General features: G+C 39.1%; 1 protein-coding gene across 3 annotated transcripts in view; it reads right to left on the reverse strand.

Annotated features, from left to right (window-relative positions):
• Positions 1-1,841: 1,841 nt before the first annotated feature.
• LOC129778752 (neural cell adhesion molecule 1-like) overlaps positions 1,842-20,146 on the reverse strand; it is a 69,219-nt gene continuing 50,914 nt past the window's right edge. The window contains exons 2-10 of one of the 3 annotated variants that reach the window (XM_055785848.1): positions 16,953-17,122; positions 15,522-15,599; positions 12,127-12,259; positions 11,930-12,049; positions 11,755-11,860; positions 11,567-11,664; positions 2,476-2,518; positions 2,161-2,403; positions 1,842-2,042 (exon numbers count right to left, since the gene is read on the reverse strand). In XM_055785848.1, coding sequence (XP_055641823.1) covers positions 2,391-2,403; positions 2,476-2,518; positions 11,567-11,664; positions 11,755-11,860; positions 11,930-12,049; positions 12,127-12,226 — 480 coding nt within the window. In that variant the 5' untranslated portion in view covers positions 12,227-12,259; positions 15,522-15,599; positions 16,953-17,122 and the 3' untranslated portion in view covers positions 1,842-2,042; positions 2,161-2,390. Of the gene's footprint in view, positions 2,043-2,160; positions 2,519-11,566; positions 11,665-11,754; positions 11,861-11,929; positions 12,050-12,126; positions 12,260-15,521; positions 15,600-16,952; positions 17,123-20,146 lie in introns of all 3 variants that reach the window. The other 2 variants (XM_055785846.1, XM_055785847.1) reach the window with 2 other exon arrangements.

The raw sequence follows: 20,146 nt of genomic DNA on the forward strand, positions 1-20,146 counted from the left end.
CCTCTTTACCCCGTCCATAAGGTTCTGTACAACGTCAGGTTGTAGTTTTTTTAAACAGAAATCCATTTTCTCTTAAAGTCCGCCTCCGATTTGACAACTTTTGGGTTCTTCCGGAGGGCCTGCTTAATAATCGCCCAATACTTCTCTATTGGGCGAAGCTCCGGCGCGTTGGGCGGGTTCATTCCCTTTGGCACGAAGGTGACCCCGTTGGCTTCGTACCACTCCAACACGTCCTTTAAATAGTGGCACGAAGCGAGATCCGGCCAGAAGATGGTCGGGCCCTCGTGCTGCTTCAATAGTGGTAGTAAGCGCTTCTGTAGGCACTCCTTAAGGTAAACCTGCCCGTTTACCGTGCCGGTCATCACGAAGGGGGCGCTCCGCTTTCCGCAAGAGCAGATCGCTTGCCACACCATGTACTTTTTGGCAAACTTGGATAGTTTCTGGTTGCGAATCTCCTCCGGAACGCTGAATTTGTCCTCTGCGGAGAAGAACAACAGGCCCGGCAGCTGACGAAAGTCCGCTTTGACGTAGGTTTCGTCGTCCATTACCAGGCAATGCGGCTTCGTCAGCATTTCGGTGTACAGCTTCCGGTCTCGCGTCTTCCCCACCATGTTTTGCCTTTCGTTGCGGTTAGGAGCCTTCTGAACCTTGTATGTACGCAGGCCCTCCCGCTGCTTGGTCCGCTGGACGAATGAACTTGACAAATTCAGCTTATTGGCGACATCCCGGACCGAACTTCTCGGATCACGTCTAAACTGCTTAACTACGCGCTTGTGATCTTTTTCACCGACGGAGCATCCATTTTTGCCGTTCTTCACCTTCCGGTCGATGGTTAGGTTCACGAAGTATCGTTTTAGTACTCTGCTGACCGTGGATTGGACGATTCCCAGCATCTTACCGATGTCCCGATGTGACAACTCCGGATTCTCGAAATGAGTGCACAGGATTAATTCACGACGCTCTTTTTCGTTCGACGTCATTTTTCCAAATTTACGAAAAATTGACAGTGAAGCATGGCCAACGTGATCTATACACTCTTATCTAATTATAAGCGAAAGCTGAAGATATAATTCCTAAAAATTAAATTTCTACAGCGTTTTAGGAATCATTTCGAGCTTCTTGGTTTTGCAGTTCATAATATTATGAATGGAAATTATGTATCAATCAGCTACATTTCCGTCAATTTAACGACGCTATGGAATGAATGATGCTGATTTAACTCATCGCCCCACTGTGAACTCATAATCTTTACGTGAATATTTATTGCCCCGATTTTGTTCATGCAGCTATCCTTCATGAAGGCTGCCTCAAATGAAGCTATCATTCACATATTTATCACCGTGTAATGGCCTTACCGTGAGCCATTGTGGGGGCATTTCAGAGCATTTATTTTGTTAGTCCAAGCGGTAATCTTGTTAAGAGAATGAATTATGAGTCTTGATTCACGTGAAAAAGTCCCAGACTCCCACCGTTCCGGAACCGAAATCATATGAATTGGGTGGAATTACTTACCGCACTGGGAACCCGCAGAGGAACGGAGCCAAGCAAAACATTTCTCAGAAGTGATTTTAGTTAGAGGAACGCTGTGTGGACAGAAAAGGAGAGCAAATGTGGTCAACTGCTTTTTTAAATAAGTGGTTTCATGGTGGAGTCAAACAGATGAACGTTGATTTATGTTATTTCCAAATATAATAGCCAATGTGCAGTTAAAGTTTTCGCAATTCCTCCCACTATATTTGGAACAATATTTTTGTTTTGTTTCAAAATATCTACTGGAAAAGGGAGAGTGATAGGAACAGTAAAAATTCGATAAATAATTTTAAACTTCATTTTTTTCGGGGACATCACAGCAAGTAAGGTATTGGTCTCTTCCTTCCGAAGAATCTGTTCATACGTTTATGATTTTTAAAAACAAACTTATCGTTCTACTATTTACACATGATCTGGTATTCCCATGAATGAACCGCTGTCTCAACTTATTCTACTCGAATTAACTACGTTTCTCTAATCTCACTTCATCAGTTTATGCGTTGCGAAATACCCTGAAAAGAATAAGAAAAATATCGAATTGTAATTGATGTAAAACTCAGAAGATAATGTGGGCACAATGACTCATGTGTTATAGTATACTTATTCCATCTATGTTACCACTCAACGCACCTTATTCGATGAAAATGCATTCGCTGTGCTCCTGCTTTAAAATGATCTCCGCTTCCCTGTGAGCCCCATGAAGCTCTGGTCTTTCCACGGTGCCCGCAGTTTTGTGTTCGGTCACCGAGAAACTGAACAACTCGTCCTGTCGCGCCGAGGTTTTTTTTTCCGCAGAAACAATTATACATCCATCCTCAGCCGACAAAACAAACTGAGCCGAGGGGGCTTTACAGCAGATGCTACGAGTACCAGCTAACACGATACCGCGAAAACAGGATCACTAGCATTACCACCAGATGGAGTTGGAGCACCGTTATGCTGTACCTGGCAATGGTGTCACTTCGCTGCATGGCCGCAGGATTTTCCTCTGTAAACAGATGAGATGGGAAAAACAACACCATAAAAAGATTCAATCAGGGCAATGGAATGAAGAAATATGATATATACGGCGTTGTGGATTGTATTGGCGTGTCCGTGACACGTGTTGATGTGTGAAATAACGACCATACCGGATGCAGTTTATGTGATGATTAGTTGAAATGTAAACGATTTTGAGGGGCACTCGAAATTAATGTTTCAATATTGAATAACTCGAATAATTCAAAACGAGATTTTGGGAATTCTAAAACGAGGGTTCCTAAACGATGGTTCTAAAAGATGGCATATACGATTTGATACAAGACATGATACCGCTACTCTTGGTAAAGTTGTAACTTCAATCGCTCTTAAGTACATGTTTAGCCATATATTCTACACCAGCGTTACTCAACCTTTTTATTAGAGGGGCCACAACCGTGAGTGAAGGACACCACCAAGACACGACCGCATTGTTAACGTTGGAAAACGTAATTATAACCGGCGAGAAACAATCATATTTAAGAATGAAACTCTCTATACAAACTTTTGGTAGCACTGACAAGAATGCTTTCATTGAGTGAGGGACCAATACCAATTCGTGAAGCAATAAAACGCCAATTTGAACTTAACTCTCAGAATTAACATGTACTGTTGATTGCTCGTTGTGTAGAGCGGCACTGAAACCCCGAACTTGCTGAATATCACTATTTTTCAGTATCTTTAGCAAAATTACATTTCAAACGCTTCAAAATACACTCTGAATAGCAACAGAAAATCCGAACCGAATCGAATGTGTATTGGTGGCGTGGTTGTGACAACTACTGCACAAAATTTCACCTTCAATTTTCCACCGAAGAACGCAGGTCTCATCGCTGCCCTATGATGCCACCCTAACCGGGAAGCAATGCTCGAATTCACGAAAATAAAATGATCGAACGGAAAAAGTCACCAATTAGTAATTCCCGATTTATTAATCTAGCCAACGACAGTGATGCTTTCCAAATGGCCTTTCTCAAGAACGAGTTTTAAGTTTAGTTTCCCAACTGTCCTTTTTTAAAGCGAAAGGCGAATGAACTGAGAAACTCTGGGAGCCTTAAAAGGCTATGGAGTCAGAGTCGGAGTCGGAGTCGGAAGGAATTTCATTGTGTTAGGAGTCGGAGTCGGAGTCGGTAAATTTTTAGTTAAAGGACTCAATAAAATCAAAATATTTAGCTCAATAAACAAAATTTTATTTCATGATAAGGACAAATCCCGAATAAGTGAATAAGTGAAAATGTCGATTTATTTTCACTACGCACAAATGTTTCGAGGCTTTTCAAAATAGAAATAATTTCATGAAACAATTATGCTCGCCAGATTCAAAGTAGAATCAACTTGAAAGGTGAAATTATAGTAATATATCTATTATCGAATCAAATAACATAAAAATTTAAAAAAATCAATTCACCCAATGCTGGTATGCTTTGTTCATTTGGTGAGTAAAAATTTGTTCTACAGTATGAACGTTGAATTCAAAGAAATTCTTAATATTGATACCTCTATAATTCACTGTGATGACGCTGTAGGTATTTGAGAAAAATATGAATGAACAAAAGATCTCTGAAGAATTTTCTCAATAACCAAAAACTTCAGCTCTATGGCCAGCATAAACCTAATGTACCAAATATATACGTCTTGGAAATCTATCTGTAGAAAAATGTGAAATAGAAAATAGGACTGTAAACTCACATCCATAGAACACTACTACTCTGTAATAATCATACGAGAAAACAAATATGTTCTAGGAGGATATAGTTTTGAGAAAACATAAGCATAATTTTACGAGGCGGCCTTCAAGCGCCAATAAGCAAATGTTTAATCAAATGTTTATTATGTTTTCTCAAAAATCGGCACGAACTTTCCGATTCACCCAATATGAGCTATCTTGATTTCTTCCTGATTTTTATTTTCATTCTTCCTGTTTTTTTAGAATTGTAGTTGGCAACCTTTTTCATGGTTAATAATGCGAACCAAACGGGAATAAAACTTTGCAAAAACACCATAGAACAGCAAAATTATCCACATTACGAAACACCCAACCAAGGACCATCAGATTTTCCAACATTTTGGTGACTGCAAGAACAGATAATTTGATAATTCAGTTTACGGACAATGTCAGGAAAAAGAGGCCAATCAATTTGGAGACATTTTTCCTATTTTCGACACGCATTTTTCTCGCCAGAACGATACACGAGATTTGTGTCCTTATTACCAATGCACACAGGTGAAAATTCTTCTCGATATATTTGTTCCTTCACCACCGTTATCTATTTAATAGTGCATAACATGTATAATAAGTGTGATTCAATCACACACAACCAATCTGTACATAACGATATGAAATAGCAAAACAGAAACTGAGGTTGGCCAGAGCGAGCTCAATCTTGATGGTACTTTCACGGCCATCCGGCGACATGCATCAACCGCCGACCAATCTTGATTTCGATGGACTTTCAAGCATATTTATAGATTTTTGATGTGGTGCAAAAAATGCAGCAGCACCTTTCACCGAGCGGCATATAGATCGGCGCGCTGCCTCCTCCGAACAAAATTGCATCACTGTGTGCGATATCTATCCTGTGTAATGATGATCATGATCATGGTTTGAATTGTAGAAGATTTAAAATTTTACAGATAATTCCCCTCTGTTTTCAGATTTGGTACCATTACAGACGTAGTTCTTCGTCATAAAAATAGGTGATGATTTATTCAAATAAAGTAACACAAGATGGGCCAACCAAAAGAGTCCGCAGGGCCACATGCGACCAGCGGGCCGCAGGTTGAGTATAAAGGCGCGTCCACATTATGCAGAATGATGCCGGTCAGCCTGTACCAGGCGGCATAATCGGTTCGTTATGTAATGTGGACGCCCCATCGGGTGCACGAAGCCGAAGTCCCATCGGATGCACGAAGCTGTCACGAACACAAGAAGCACAATGTCGTCAACGATAATTTACTTCGTTTTGTTTTGGTTAGACATTCTCGAACCGAACCCACTTGTTTCGGGTTTTTGGTTCGGTTTGATTTTAGTCGGTTTTCGGCACGTCGGCAAGTCCGGGCGGTACGTCCACATTGAGTCGGCTTTACCGGGCGGCCAAAGCCTATTGGCGTAATGTGGACGCGTCTTAATTGTTCTAGACCAAGAACTTATCATAAAGTCTTGTCCAGTTAGAATCCGTACGCGTTGCACATTTTACAGCGGCACAGTCAGTGGCCGCTGCAAGAAAGTTTTTACAGCGGTTTGTTTACAAATGTTTCCTCTTCTGGTGGTAAAAGTTTCAAATTTTTTCGTGCCGTAAGTCCGGAGTTATTCCACATGGAAGACAGAAGAAGAAAATTAATCTTGCACACCCACGTTGACAATCCAACGTGGTCGGGTGCGAAGATCGCGAAACAGTTGGATATCGCTAAAACTACCGTATGTGATGTGCTCAGACGATTCCGCGAGCGGAACAGCGTGGACCGGGCGGTTCAAAAGAAGCGTCGAAGCGGAACCTACGATCGTCAGCTGAATTGGAAGGTGTTGAGAACCGTCAGAGCAAACCCTGGACTGTCCGAACATGATATCGCTCAGAAATACGGTGCCGCTCGTAGTACCGTTCGACGAATCATTCACCGAGCTGGACTTCATTCCTACAAAGCAATCAAGCAACCAAATAGGACGATGAAGCAGAGTCTAGTGACGAAAACTCGCGCTCGTAAGTTGTATTATCAGGTACTAACGAAGTACCATGGATGCCTGCTCCAGGATGACGAAACTTATGTAAAAATGGACTTCGGCCAACTTCCGGGACAAAAATTTTATCTTTCCACGGCACGAGGCGATGTCCCCGCCAAATTCAAGTTCATGTTCATGGACAAATTTGCCAAGAAGATGATGATCTGGCAGGGTATATGCACCTGTGGTGCGAAGACGCCGGTTTTCATCACTACAAAGACCATGGATTCGAAATTGTACAAGGAAGAGTGCCTGAAGGAGCGTGTGTTGCCTTTCATAAAGGCACACAATGGTCCCGTTAAGTTTTGGCCTGACTTAGCGAGTTGCCACTATAGCCGGGAGGTTCTCCAGTGGTACCGCGACAACGGGGTGGATTTTATCGAGAAGGAGTTCAACCCACCAAACTGCCCCCAATTCCGCCCAATTGAAAAATATTGGGCGATTATGAAGCGGAAGCTAAAGAAGACCGGAAAAATGGCTCGGGACGCTGCAGGGATGACCAGATTCTGGAAAAAACTGGCCACAGAGGTCGACACTGCCGCTGTGCAACGTTTGATGGGAGGAATCACCAGAAAAGTGAGAAGTTTCATCAGAAATGAAGAAAAATAATTTTAAGGACATTTTTTTGTAAAAGTGCAAGAATATATCTTTCTTTTGGTTGATCACTCTTTTTTGTATGTCATTCTATCTCCGAGATATAAATGATTTCTTCCGTACGGATTCTAACTGGACAAGACTTTATAGCCTCCGCATGATGTGAATTTTGTTCCGTCAAATCTATCTGCTTTCCGTATAGTTCAAGCAAATACCGCACAGTGTGGCGTCCCATAGGCAAAAGTCAAAAAAATCACTTTTATATTAACCCAAACTAAGTACCTAAGTACCAAACTAAGTTTTTTCACTTTTTTGTTGAGTTTTTATGATACGAATGATTCCTCTAAAAAAATTTAAGAAGGGCTTTTGAAATTTTGCAAAGTTTATTGCTACAAAATTAAACAGAGATGGTCGAAATGCTGCAGATCATATTCAAAATTCGTAAAGCAAAATTCTGACTGGTTGTCAAAACCAGTTAAGCTTCCGGCATATCAGAAAGGTAAAACTAAAGACGATTTGCAGTCTGTTTCTCAAATTGGTGAAGGAAGACCTCAGAAATCGTTTAACGAATGTTCGAAAAAGTCAAAAAGGCGACGTGTTGAAGATCTTGTTAACAACAATGCACCTGAAGAGCTTGCATTCACTGCCAATGTATCAAATTGTTCGAGTGGAAATCAGGAGAAAACACTGACGGCGGCACAAGCACTGTCTCTATATGTTGGTTTAGATCTCTCTGAAAGAAAGTACAATGTACTTCGAAGTACTTTGGATGAAATACATCCAAATTTGCTACCAAGTCTTTATGCATTGAAACAAGAAAAAGCAAAAATAACACCTAAATTGATCTCTGCGACCGAGACGTCCGCTGAAGTAGATTAACAAGATCTTATGAATTGCACCTCCGCTAGCATCGTCAAAGAAATTTCGCTAATGACTTCAACTTCAGTCAATCTCGTCTGTAAATGGGGTTTTGACGGCAGTTCAGGGCATAGTACATACAAGCAAAAGTTTACGGAAGCAGGAAGTTCAGACGAAAGTTAGTCGTTGCGCTGCTTCCCTTAAAACTGATCGACTCCGTAAATAACGCTATCATCTGGATGAATCCTCGGCCAACATCAATACTGTAGACCGCTTCGTACTGTAGACCGCTTAAATTTGTGTTCACGAAGGAAGACTCACAAGCTATTCTTGGTATTCAGTCAGAAATGGAGAAGAAAATTAAAGCGTTACAGATTTTCATCATCAACAACGATAGCGCTCAGATCATTGTAAATTTTGAATTCCATCTTACTATGATTTATGGAAAGGTGGCAAATGTGCTTTCCGGAAATAAAGCTTCTGCAAAATGCTTAATTTGTGGATCTTTTCCGAAAGAGATGAATACATCGGAGGCTGTTGAGACAGTACCAAATACCGAAACTTACAAGCTAGGCCTGTCACCACTCCATTGCAAGATAAAATGTTTTGAATGCGTAATTCACATCGGTTACAGGTTAGCATTATAGAATGTTTAATAGTGTATAAATAATAACTATCATTCATTTCAACAAATTGCCATTCAAAACCTTGCAAGCGAAAACTGCTGAACATAAGCAAGAGTATGAAAGCAGGAAGCGAGAAATTCAATAGGCGTTCAAGTCAAGGATGGGCAATGACGGCAACACTGCACGAACATTTTTCTCGGATCCACAAACCAGCTCGGAAATAACAGGGGTAAGTTTGGAGCTGATAACGAAATTCACTACAATTCTCCGTATAATATCGTCGGGGCGAAAGATTGAAATGTCCAAATACCAGAAACTATCGTCGGATACAAGGGATCTCTACATAAGCCTGTACGGATGGTATTTTATGCCTGTAAAGGTGCATACGTTATTGATACACAGTTCAAATATTATGGAAGCATTTGATCTGCCCATTGGCCAGTTATCGAAAGAGGCTTTAGAAGCTACACATAGGCTAATCAGGGAGAACAGGTTGAAGCATACAAGGAAAGCATCAAGAATTTACAGAAATAAGGACTTGATGAACTATATGCTGCTTTGTCTGACCCTTCCATAGCAGGGAAGAGAAAAACTATAGCGAATAATCATCACACGGATGTCAATGATATTTCTTCTTTTTTTTCTGATACAGTTGTAATTGATTCTGTTTGTCTTTTTAATGAAACTGTATAATTTACAAAATAATCGAAATATGTAAGAAAAGAAATAAGACATAAGCTTTCTCATCACATTAATTAAAAGAGCTGTACTTTTTCATAAACTAACAAATATTACAAAATAGAGAAAAAAAAATACCTTTAAGGAAAATTCCAAAATAATAAATAAATAATAAATAGTGTAGAGTTTCTCCTGCTATACAATACATGTATGGAATGTAAAAATTAAATGTGACCCTAGAATAGAAAACGTTTAAAAATTGAAAAATCACCACAGTGGCGTTTGCGTAACTTTGCCATCGGATGAAAAATAAAAGATTGTATTATTTGTGTATTATCCAAACAGGAGAAATATTCCGGAAAGCATTTTATTTCTTCATAACATTATTAATTTGGCGTTTAAAATACTTTTCAATTATATACAAAACGTTAGTCTTTTATGCAAACAAAATCGTATAAAGCATTAGTCTTTTATGCAAAGAGAAAGAATATATAAATCAAACATTGCCCTAGAGTAAAATGTATTTAATTGTTAAAAATGAAGCATTAGCAACTTAGACGAAAAAATGTATAAAAAAATTAAAAATCACCACGGTGGCGTTTAGGTCACTGTGTCGTCGGATGAGATATAAAAGATTGTGTGTTATTAGCCTTTTATCTAAACAGGAGAAGCATTCCAGAAAACAATTTAATTTTATGTCACTATTAATATACAGGGTACAAATACAACATCATTCAAATGTCCACCTAGGGCTTCCTCGCACACCTTGATCCGGAACAGGTAATTTTCGATGACTTTTCGGCACATATGGGGCGGTATCTCGGTCATAACTTCATGAATGTTGTCTTTCAAATGTTTGCGGAGAGTTGGCATAGACACGGTCTTTCGCATAACCCCACAAAAAAAAGTCTAGCGGGTTCAAATCGCATGATCTGGACGGCCAATTGGCATCACCAAAACGCGAAATTATGCGTCCTTTAAATTTCGTTCGCAATATGGCCATGTTCGGTCGTGTTGTGTGGCACGTGGCGCCGTCCTGCTGAAACCACATGTCATCCGTATCCATATCTTCAATTTGTGGCAAAAAAAAAATCGGTTAACATGCGGCCATAGTGCTTACCACTCACAGTTATCGTCTCGCCGTCCTCATTTTCAAAGAAATACGGACCGATGACTCCACCAGACCATAATGCGCACCAAACAGTGACTTTTGGCGGATGCAATGGCCTCTCAACAATCACGTTTGGATTTTCTGAGCCCCATATACGGAAATTTTGGGTGTTCACATAGCCACCGAGCTCGAAATGTGCCTCATCGCTGAAGAAAATTTGATGCGAAAATTCAGCATTTTGCTGTTGTTGTTCGTTCACCCAATCGACGTATGCCCGACGCATTTCATGGTCACCACGCTCTAATTTTTGTACCAGTTGTACTTTATATGGATGTAGGTGCAATTCCAAATGCAAAATTCGCCACAATGATGTGTTTGGCAAGCCCAATTGCTGAGCAAGTCGTGGAATCGAAACATTCGGGTCATCCTCCACACTGGCAGCAACAGCAGCAATATTTTCGGCCGAACGCACATTACGATGATGCACAGGTCTCACAATATCCGCTACGGATCCAGTTTGTTCGAATTTACGCACTACATTAGCGATTGTGTGCTCTGTAGGCCGTCCATGACGACCAAAATCCGTCCATAATGCTCGAAAAACATTTGCCGGTTTTTCATCATTTTTATAGTATAATTTTACAAAATTAACACGTTGTGCGACGCTAAAACGATCCATATTGTAAAATGGCAGACATTCAACTAACGATATGACGCTTTGGTTGACAGCTATGTCAAACGGTTGTCAGCGCAGGGCTGTATACTTTCGGAAGCCCGAAATGGAAAACCCTGTACTATACACTATTAATTTGGCGCTTAAGACACTTTTGCGATTGCGTATACTACATAAGTCTTTAATGCAAATAATAAATTTTAATATAAGGGTTGTTTTGTCCCGCATCCCCATATATTCAACGCACTGTGCACCGCAGCGGAGGTCGGTACATTCTATTAAATACGGTTTCTGTGACTATACGAGTTGTTGAGTCGAATGAAGTTAATTAATTTTCTGTCTATTTAGCTCGAAGCATTGATAGGACAGAGAAAAATAAACACAAATCGATTTACATAATGGACAATGGTTGTTTTCCTTCCGATTCATTTCATTCGTTCTCGCTTTTCACTCACAGCTATGATCAGAAAGGCTTTTTCAATTGTTCCGTTTCGCATCATTAAAATGTCGATTTTCATTTCACTCAGTTGGAAGATATTCTTCGTTTGCTGTTACTTGGAATGAGTGAGGGAAATCTGCTTACAAATGATTATAAATGCCGTACATACTGAGGTAAATTTTCAATGGAATTTTAGAATCTGGGTTAGTGTAAATCTGGGTTGTGATTCCACACTGCATATGGTCTTCTAGAACAATGTTGCGTGGTAGCGAATTTGCAATCCCGAATTTGATTGGTTCCATTTGCCCCGGAAACAACTTACCGTTCAGTACGTGTACTATAACGTTGCTGGCTTCCGCTGATGTAGGCATACAGGTGTAGTTACCCGAATCCGACAATTTAGCATCCAGAATTTCCAGTCTGTGTGCATTGGTGAACAAAAAAAAAACAAATCCATTTTGTATTTTCTGATATTTTCCAGAAAACGAGAATTTAGATTGGATAACTTACCTAGAAGTTAAAGCTTCTGTCCACTTCAGTTCTACGGATATTCGTGAAGGATATGTGATCGACGTCTCGTTGGGATGAGTTTCCGTTGGTGTGATTATGCTCGTCCCTGTGCGATGAGAAGGAAACATATTTCACATCGTAAAAGTTCAACTAGGGGCAAAACTAGTTTGCTTACCTCGGTAACAACAGATTGTACCCAAATCGTGTGGCCCTTGGGTGATGACACAGGTTAGTGTCACTGCACTACCGATTTTCACATATACGTCTGTGGGTCCGACAATAAGAGCTTTCGCTTCTGCATCAATGGAAATGAGAGAAAAAAGACACAATCAAACTGCGGCATATTCATCCAACATCCGCTTCGTAACATACCTACTACATTTAACTGGAATGTCATTGACATCTTAGACACTGTGCTGACTTGGCACGCGTAGGTGCCAGAATCACGTTGCTGGGCAAATTTAATTTGCATCGTTTATACCTCGGACTTCTCCGATCGTGCGACCTGTTAGAGAAATATAATCCCAAATGAATTATACCGTAACCAGCTATGGGAATGCTTGCAAACTGTGACTACAGGAATTCCGACAATAAACATTCGTTATTCCACGTGTTCCTAATTCAGCCATAACTACATATTGAGTCAAAACTAAAACCACCTCTGGTGGAACGGTTCGAGTCGAACCTCACAAAGGAAGGAAACTTGTATAATTTCAGTTAAATTAATTTACAATTAACAATTTTCACACGTGTTTGGATCCAGTACCGACTGCAGAACGATGGGGAATGGTAGAAATTCAATAATTTCCTGCCCCGATTCAACAACTTCCGATCCGACCGATAATGTGATGCTAATTATATGCATAAACGCTGCGCATTTTATTGCACGAACATACAATTTTTTCTGCTCAAAATTACCGGTTCTTCGAATGTTGTTGAAATAGCAGATTTGTTCGAAACTTTCTGCTTGGTCCCTATAACTACTAGTTCAAAAGAAGTATATTTATAGAATTATTAACCAGTATTGTAGATTTCGCTTGGTACTTTTGGAAAGTGAGCAGGACAGCATTAGAAGCATATAGGGGAACTGGGGGGAATGTGGCCGCCCTAAGGAACATGCCCATTTCCGGTGTCCACATACCACTAAAATTCCTGTTCTTCGAAGAATATTGTAGATCAACTTGTTGTAGTTCAAGATAGTAAGCGGATTGGTTGGGGTGGCATATTTTTTCTGGGTCAAAACCACGAAAGGGACCCCTTTAGGAGCAGAAGGTGATAAGGTATATCAGCTTTTGAAAACAGACCATTGTCAGTAGTAATCCTCCACTTTGCTCCCCCTCCAAACAACCAAATGCGAAATATGCGAAATAATCGCTGAAATTGAACAACATATCTTTTCACCTCCCCTAGAATATGTGAACAGCATCCAAACTGTTGATTTGTCGCAAATATCAGGTCAAATAAACTAAATTTCACTAGAAATTCCTTAAATTCGAAACGCACAAAACGGCCGAATGGCTGCCAGGAGAGCGTTTTTTTTTTATTTATATCTTGACATGCGAAAGCTCCACTGCAGTACAGGGTGACTCAAAAGTCATGAAATTCTTCATTAAAATTGTATTAAAATGTCGAGATTCTTTCCGAATAAAACGGCGGTCGCTATCTTTCTTTTCATTTGAAGAATAAAGCGGCCGAAGCACATCGTTTGCTTGTTATAACGTTATTTCGTGAACCCCAAGCCCAAAAAGTCAAGGCTTTAACCTGATGAAATCGGTCCATCCACTGCAAACACAAATCGTCCCGGTCTGAAGTCGATTCTCTGATTGTGGTGGCACTAGGAGTGTATGGTGTACAATGAGCTACTAAAACCAGATGAATCGGTCGCTACTAACAACGAATAATAAAATTAAACTTTGCATTAATGGAAAAAAGACCGAAATGAGCCCGAAGTCACGGTAAAATGATATTACACAATGGCAACGTACCGGCGCATACGGCTAAAGCCGTGTAGGACACAAAAAAACTTTTAACTGGGAGACATTGCCATATGCTCCAGACATGGCCCCGTCAGATTATCGTTTTTTTTTTTGCTTCAATGGGACATGCAGTTGCAGAGCAGCGCTTTGCCGAATATAACAATGACGAGAAATGAGCCGGCGAATGGTTCCCATAAAAAAAAACAAAACTTTATTGGAAAGGAATCCATAATATGTTGGGCGAAATGTGCAGAATCAAATGGGGATAACTTCGAATACAAATATTTAACGGACAATTTCGATTAGCACATCTGAAATACTTGATTTTCGGGTTTCGCTGGTTGAACGTCCGTGATAACAGAATCACATCATTACCGTAGTGAATGCTGGATCCTACCCTTTCTCAATAACACTTATCCCTCTCATGATAATCGTAGGAGTATGCTAACATTGTTTCCAGTAAGGGCGTGGCCGGTATAGTTATTGACTATTTCAAGTTCGAACCACCGGAATTTGTTCCAAACTCGAATGGTATAAAACTCACAAGAGCCATTCAGTTTGGTCAAATTTTTTTCAAATTTTTCAAAATTTTTAATTTTTTTTTCAAAGTTTTTTCTTAATTTTTTTTCTAAACTTTTTCCTCATTTTTTTTCTAATTTTTTTTTTATTTTTATTTTAGTGCAATACACTAAATAAAGATTTCTACTGTTAACAAATGGACCGTTTGTAACTTGTAATTGCCCAGAAACGTTCAGAATTGACCAACAGAAGAGGTTTTTTGTTCCATCAGGACAGCGCAAGGCCATACAATTCCGAGAGCTTGATTGGGATGTTTTAATGCATCCACCATATTGTCCGGACCTGGCACCAAGCGATTACCACCTTTTCATTGTATTGTAAAATTTCCTGAGTGAAGAGAAGAAGTAAAAAAACAATTGCTAGAGTTTTTCGCCAACAAGGACCAAGACCCCTATGATAGAGACATTATGAAGCTACCTTTAGAATGGCAACAAATTTCACAACAAAACGGTGTAAATCGGACAATCCGAAGCATATTAAAAATAGTTTTGAATTTCACCCAAAAATAATGGATAAATTTTTCTCCAATCTAATATTTCCAATCGATTTGTACATTTGTACATGATCTATGAATAAATTGTGAAGCAAAAAGGGGGAACAAAAATTCATCCAAAATCAAAATCAAAGAATCTTATTGTTGTAAGAAGCTGCTCTAATTTTATTGTCGTTTTCTTTCCTTCGAATTATCTTCGAAATATTTCCAGCTATGAATACTGCTGTAAACTACTAAGGTTGAATCATTGAGGCGAACGAATTGACACAATGAAGGCTCTTTTCGATATCGTTCTTGTCCAAGCCAAAATCGGCCCTAATTAATAAGTCGCGTAAATTCTAGGTCAGAAGGAGGAATCTGCGTAATCATTCCTGTGTGATTTAATTACACTCAATTTGAAGCAATTTGAAGCAAATCGATTTTAATGTTTCTAGGGAGCAGTTCAAAGTTGTCTGCTCCCTATCTCCGATAGCAATTAGGTTTAGTCTAAGAATAACTAGCTTCAGCTTGATTGAAAAATGTGCTGATATGTATCATAAGGGTTCCGAACCAACCTGTTAATGACATCATATAGACAGAGTTAAAGTAAGTATATCATCAAAGCGAATTTCAAATCATGCATGATCAATTATTCTACATAGTGGTATTTTTATATAACAAATGTATTTTATGATTTGAATAAATACGTTTACTGTATTTAAAGACATACACCCACTTACTTGAAAACGCTCGTCAGAGTTATAAACAACCATTCCCGCTGACAGGATGTGTAGATATCGTTTTCTTATCCAGGAAACCTGTCAAGAAGGTGGAAGAAAGTGGACAAACAATCGGTAATTTATTTATACTGTGGGAAGTAAAATGAATATCTATAAATAACACCCTTCCCATGACACTTAACCGTTCCCCAAGAATTTCGCCTCAAACGATCCTCTTAATGAACGATGTGGAAGTTCTTCATGAAGAGGGTTTGATTAATGTGTGGTTACCTAGATGTCGTCTCTAGTGGCACGAAGGTGTTGTCTCCCAATTGGTTAACCATACCTTATGAACATTTTGCCACACGATATCAGCGGAAATGATTAACGAAAAGACGCTTTTAATGAGGCACACTCTGGAAACTCAATGTAGCAGTTATGTTTCACAGCGGACACGAATGACATGCTGTCGATAACAGCATTAATCATGATCAAGAAATAATTGCTCCAATTACTCATGCGCAATTTTTTGGAAATGGTGCAAATTAACCTTCAGGGAAAAACCATACAATGAGTTTAATTTCGCTTGCCTCCGAAACCATAACAATCAAACAGAATCAGCAGATTTCCTTTCAGCAGGATGTTGGAAGGTTGTGCTAGCTCTACTGCGCCATCCATCGATGAAAGATGTCAATCGCATCCGCCTTTATGTAGGATTCGCGTCAGGTATGCGTGACTCTTTTGTCAAAAATACATGCTATCGATAGCTGACATGGGATTAACCTTGGTTTCAATCAGCTTTCTGCAGAATTCTTCGTGGAAACCGGCGATGGAGGGATCAATGATAGGCATAGAGTGACATGTATTGTGCTCTTGGAAATTTTGCAATGAGATGGCACCTACATTGTTGATTTATTCGCTTGGACTTTTTTTTATCGGTAACGTTTCCGGCGAGGCAAAGGTTAATCGCAAGTTTCAAACAAAAGTATGAGAATGAACAGTTTATTCAAAGTGAATTAAATTATTAAATTATGGATCATCCAAAACTAAAATCATTAAATTATTACAATCTCTATCTTAAGTTTTTTTTTCAATCGACAGGTCAATAAATCTTTAATATTCAATTATCAATTGCTTCTATTTAACAGGTGAGTACAAATTTAATTGAATTCATTCACACTTTACTAGACATCATCCACACCTTATAGTAGAAAACAACAAGCTTCAGTGTTGAATTTTCCCCATGAATGGTTCCTTAAACACTTTAGCATTTTCCGCTTTCGAGCGGAAAATTTCAAGATAAAGTCACTCAACCGAAGGAACACGTATTGTCAACTAGCTGCAGTTATTAATATCTGTGTCAATTTATAATCCATTGGCAAGACAGTTCCATCGCTCCGCGTAGCAAACTTGCAAAAACGATTTTATTCAAAAAAAATTGCTTGCACGTACCCATTTGTTTCCAATCCGTTCGACGCGGTAAGTTATGAATGCCGTCTGGCCCACGCGGGTTGTTATATTCCGCGGCACGTCAAAGTCAAAAAACGGATGCGGAGGGAACTTTTTAATGACACTTTGGGTCTCCTGCTGCGCCCTGCCAGACTCAACGCTACTGTTAACACCTGAAAATAAATTAGAATTTCACATGTTAACATAAATAAAGAGGTCGATATTTTACAAAAAACAAAAATCGAGGGGTTGTATTCGAGACACGACCGCTTTGGACGAAGGGCTACGCAATCTTTTTTTTAATAAATAGTTCCGGAGAGATTCTGAGAATTTTCCTCAGATGAGATGCAATACTTATACGCTATCGACAGCTAACTTACTATGCAAGCGTGGAGTTTACTTCGCAAATATTCTCTTTTCGCTATCCCCCTTCATTGTTTCTATTCTAGCAGCTGCATAAGTTGCCCGTTATTGACTGCTCTGTTCGGGAAAGCACATAAATGGACAAAACAAATGTATTGAGGAATGGGGATGCTTCCAATTTTCATCAATTTAACCCATATGCAGACTATGGGATTGTAATATATAGCATATCAAACAAATCTTAGAGAAATTCCGATTCGATTGGTATGCAAATCGTTAAATTCCGTTCGCAGCAAAAATATTTATTAATGTTAACTCTATTTCATATTAACGTAACCTGTTTTCTGATTTGACACCCTTAATATAAGATGTAGTCCTACTTTAAAAGATTGCAAAACTTGTCAATCGCAAGCATTCTCTCACAAAAATGTTTCAAGATACACATAGTATACTTATTCGTATATATTTTTTTCCGTGAATTTAAAAAAAACTCTTTTGACAAAAATGAATTTTATTATGAAATAATGAAATGTAGGAAATTGTTGAAGTTTTTATTAAAATATATCTAACTATTTTAAAAAAAATAAATTAAAATTCATTTTCATCAAGAGTTGTTTTTTTCGAATTCTAAAAAAAACATATGAATAGTTCATAAAAATCAACAATCAACGAAACAAACGTCCATACGTCACAATGTGGCGCCCTTCTACAGGAAAAAGGGTTTTTCTAATAATATTTTTTTCATGTTTTTCTTTGTAAAATCACAACTAATGTTTAACTCGTAACATTTATGCAAGAAAATTCTTGTAATTAACATGTTCTGCAAACTTTTGACGTAGGACTATATCTTTGATTTCTAAATAGGGGGGAGGGGGTCACTCTACAAAATTGAAAATGAGGCATGTAACAATTCATTAAAAAATTCAAACGTACAGGGTTTTCCATTTCGGGCTTCCGAAAGTATACAGCCCTGCGCTGACAACCGTTTGACATAGCTGTCAACCAAAGCGTCATATCGTTAGTTGAATGTCTGCCATTTTACAATATGGATCGTTTTAGCATCGCACAACGTGTTAATTTTGTTAAATTATACTATAAAATGATGAAAAACCGGCAAATGTTTTTCGAGCATTACGGACGGATTTTGGTCGTCATGGACGGCCTACAGAGCACACGATCGCTAATGTGGTGCGTAAATTCGAACAAACTGGATCCGTAGCGGATATTGTGAGACCTGTGCATCATCGTAATGTGCGTTCGGCCGAAAATTTTGCTGCTGTTGCTGCCAGTGTGGAGGATGACCCGAATTTTTCGATTCCACGGCGTGCTCAGCAATTTGGGCTTGTCAAACACATAATTGTGGCGAATTTTGCATTTGGACTTGCACCTACATCCATATTAATTCCAACTGGTACAAAAATTAGAGCGTGGTGACCATGGAATGCGTCGGGCATACGTCGATTGGGTGAACGAACAACAGCAGAAAAATGCTGAATTTTCGCATAAAATTTTCTTCAGCGATGAGGCACATTTCGAGCTCGGTGGCTATGTGAACACCCAAAATTTCCGTATATGGGGCTCAGAAAATCCACACGTGATTGTTGAGAGGCCATTGCATCCGCCAAAAGTCACTGTTTGGTGCGCATTATGGTCTGGTGGAGTCATCGGTCCGTATTTCTTTGAAAATGAGGACGGCGAGACGATAACTGTGAGTGGTAAGCACTATGGCCGCATGTTAACCGATTTTTTTTGCCACAAATTGAAGATATGGATACGGATGACATGTGGTTTCAGCAGGACGGCGCCACATGCCACACAACACGACCGAACATGGCCATATTGCGAACGAAATTTGAGGGACGCATAATTTCGCGTTTTGGTGATGCCAATTGGCCGTCCAGATCATGCGATTTGAACCCGCTAGACTTTTTTTTGTGGGGTTATGTGAAAGACCGTGTCTATGCCAACTCTCGGCAAACTCTTGAACATTTGAAAGACAACATTCATGAAGTTATGACCGAGATACCGCCCCATAGGTGCCGAAAAGTCATCGAAAATTACCTGTTCCGGATCAAGGTGTGCGAGGAAGCCCTAGGTGGACATTTGAATGATGTTGTATTTGACACATAATGGCATAAACCAAACTTTAATTTGAAATAAAAGTTTCATCGAAATTCGAATTCTAAGTTTTATTTCAATTTACTTTCGGAATTTTAAGTTGGAAAACCCTGTATATTACGAAAAATCGTTATTGCGATATATGTTATATTGTATACCGTTAGAAAGGAAATTTATCCAGCTTTTTTTTTGTTTTGTTTAAAGCATTAATAGTGAATATAGTAAAAAAGGTTAAAAATTTGACGATTAAAATGGATATAACGCACACAACGAGCAATATTTTGCCTACATTCGGGAGTTAGTTCACAATGTGAGTCGACAGGTATAATTTTTTTTTTTTTTTAATGTTTTAAACGCATCCACCATATAGTTCGGACCTGGCTTGGCCAAGTGGTTATCACCACCGCATTGCAAAATTTTTAGTGTGATAAGAAATTGGGATCAAGAGAAGATTGAAGAAATCTATTGCTAGAGCTTTTCGTCAATAAAAACCAAGACCTCTGTGATAGAGACATTGTGAAGCTACCTTTAGAATGGCAACAAATTTTCCAACAAAACGGTGTATATTTGACCCAAATTGGACAATCCGAAGTAAATTAAAAATAGTTTTGGATTTCACCCAAAAATAATGGATTACTTTTTACCCAACCTAATATTATGTTACTCATATATGCCTTCGTTAGAAGTGATTATGTTATTATTTTGCCCGATTCACT

Source organism: Toxorhynchites rutilus, chromosome 3, assembly GCF_029784135.1.
Source record: "Toxorhynchites rutilus septentrionalis strain SRP chromosome 3, ASM2978413v1, whole genome shotgun sequence".
NCBI lineage: Eukaryota > Metazoa > Arthropoda > Insecta > Diptera > Culicidae > Toxorhynchites > Toxorhynchites rutilus.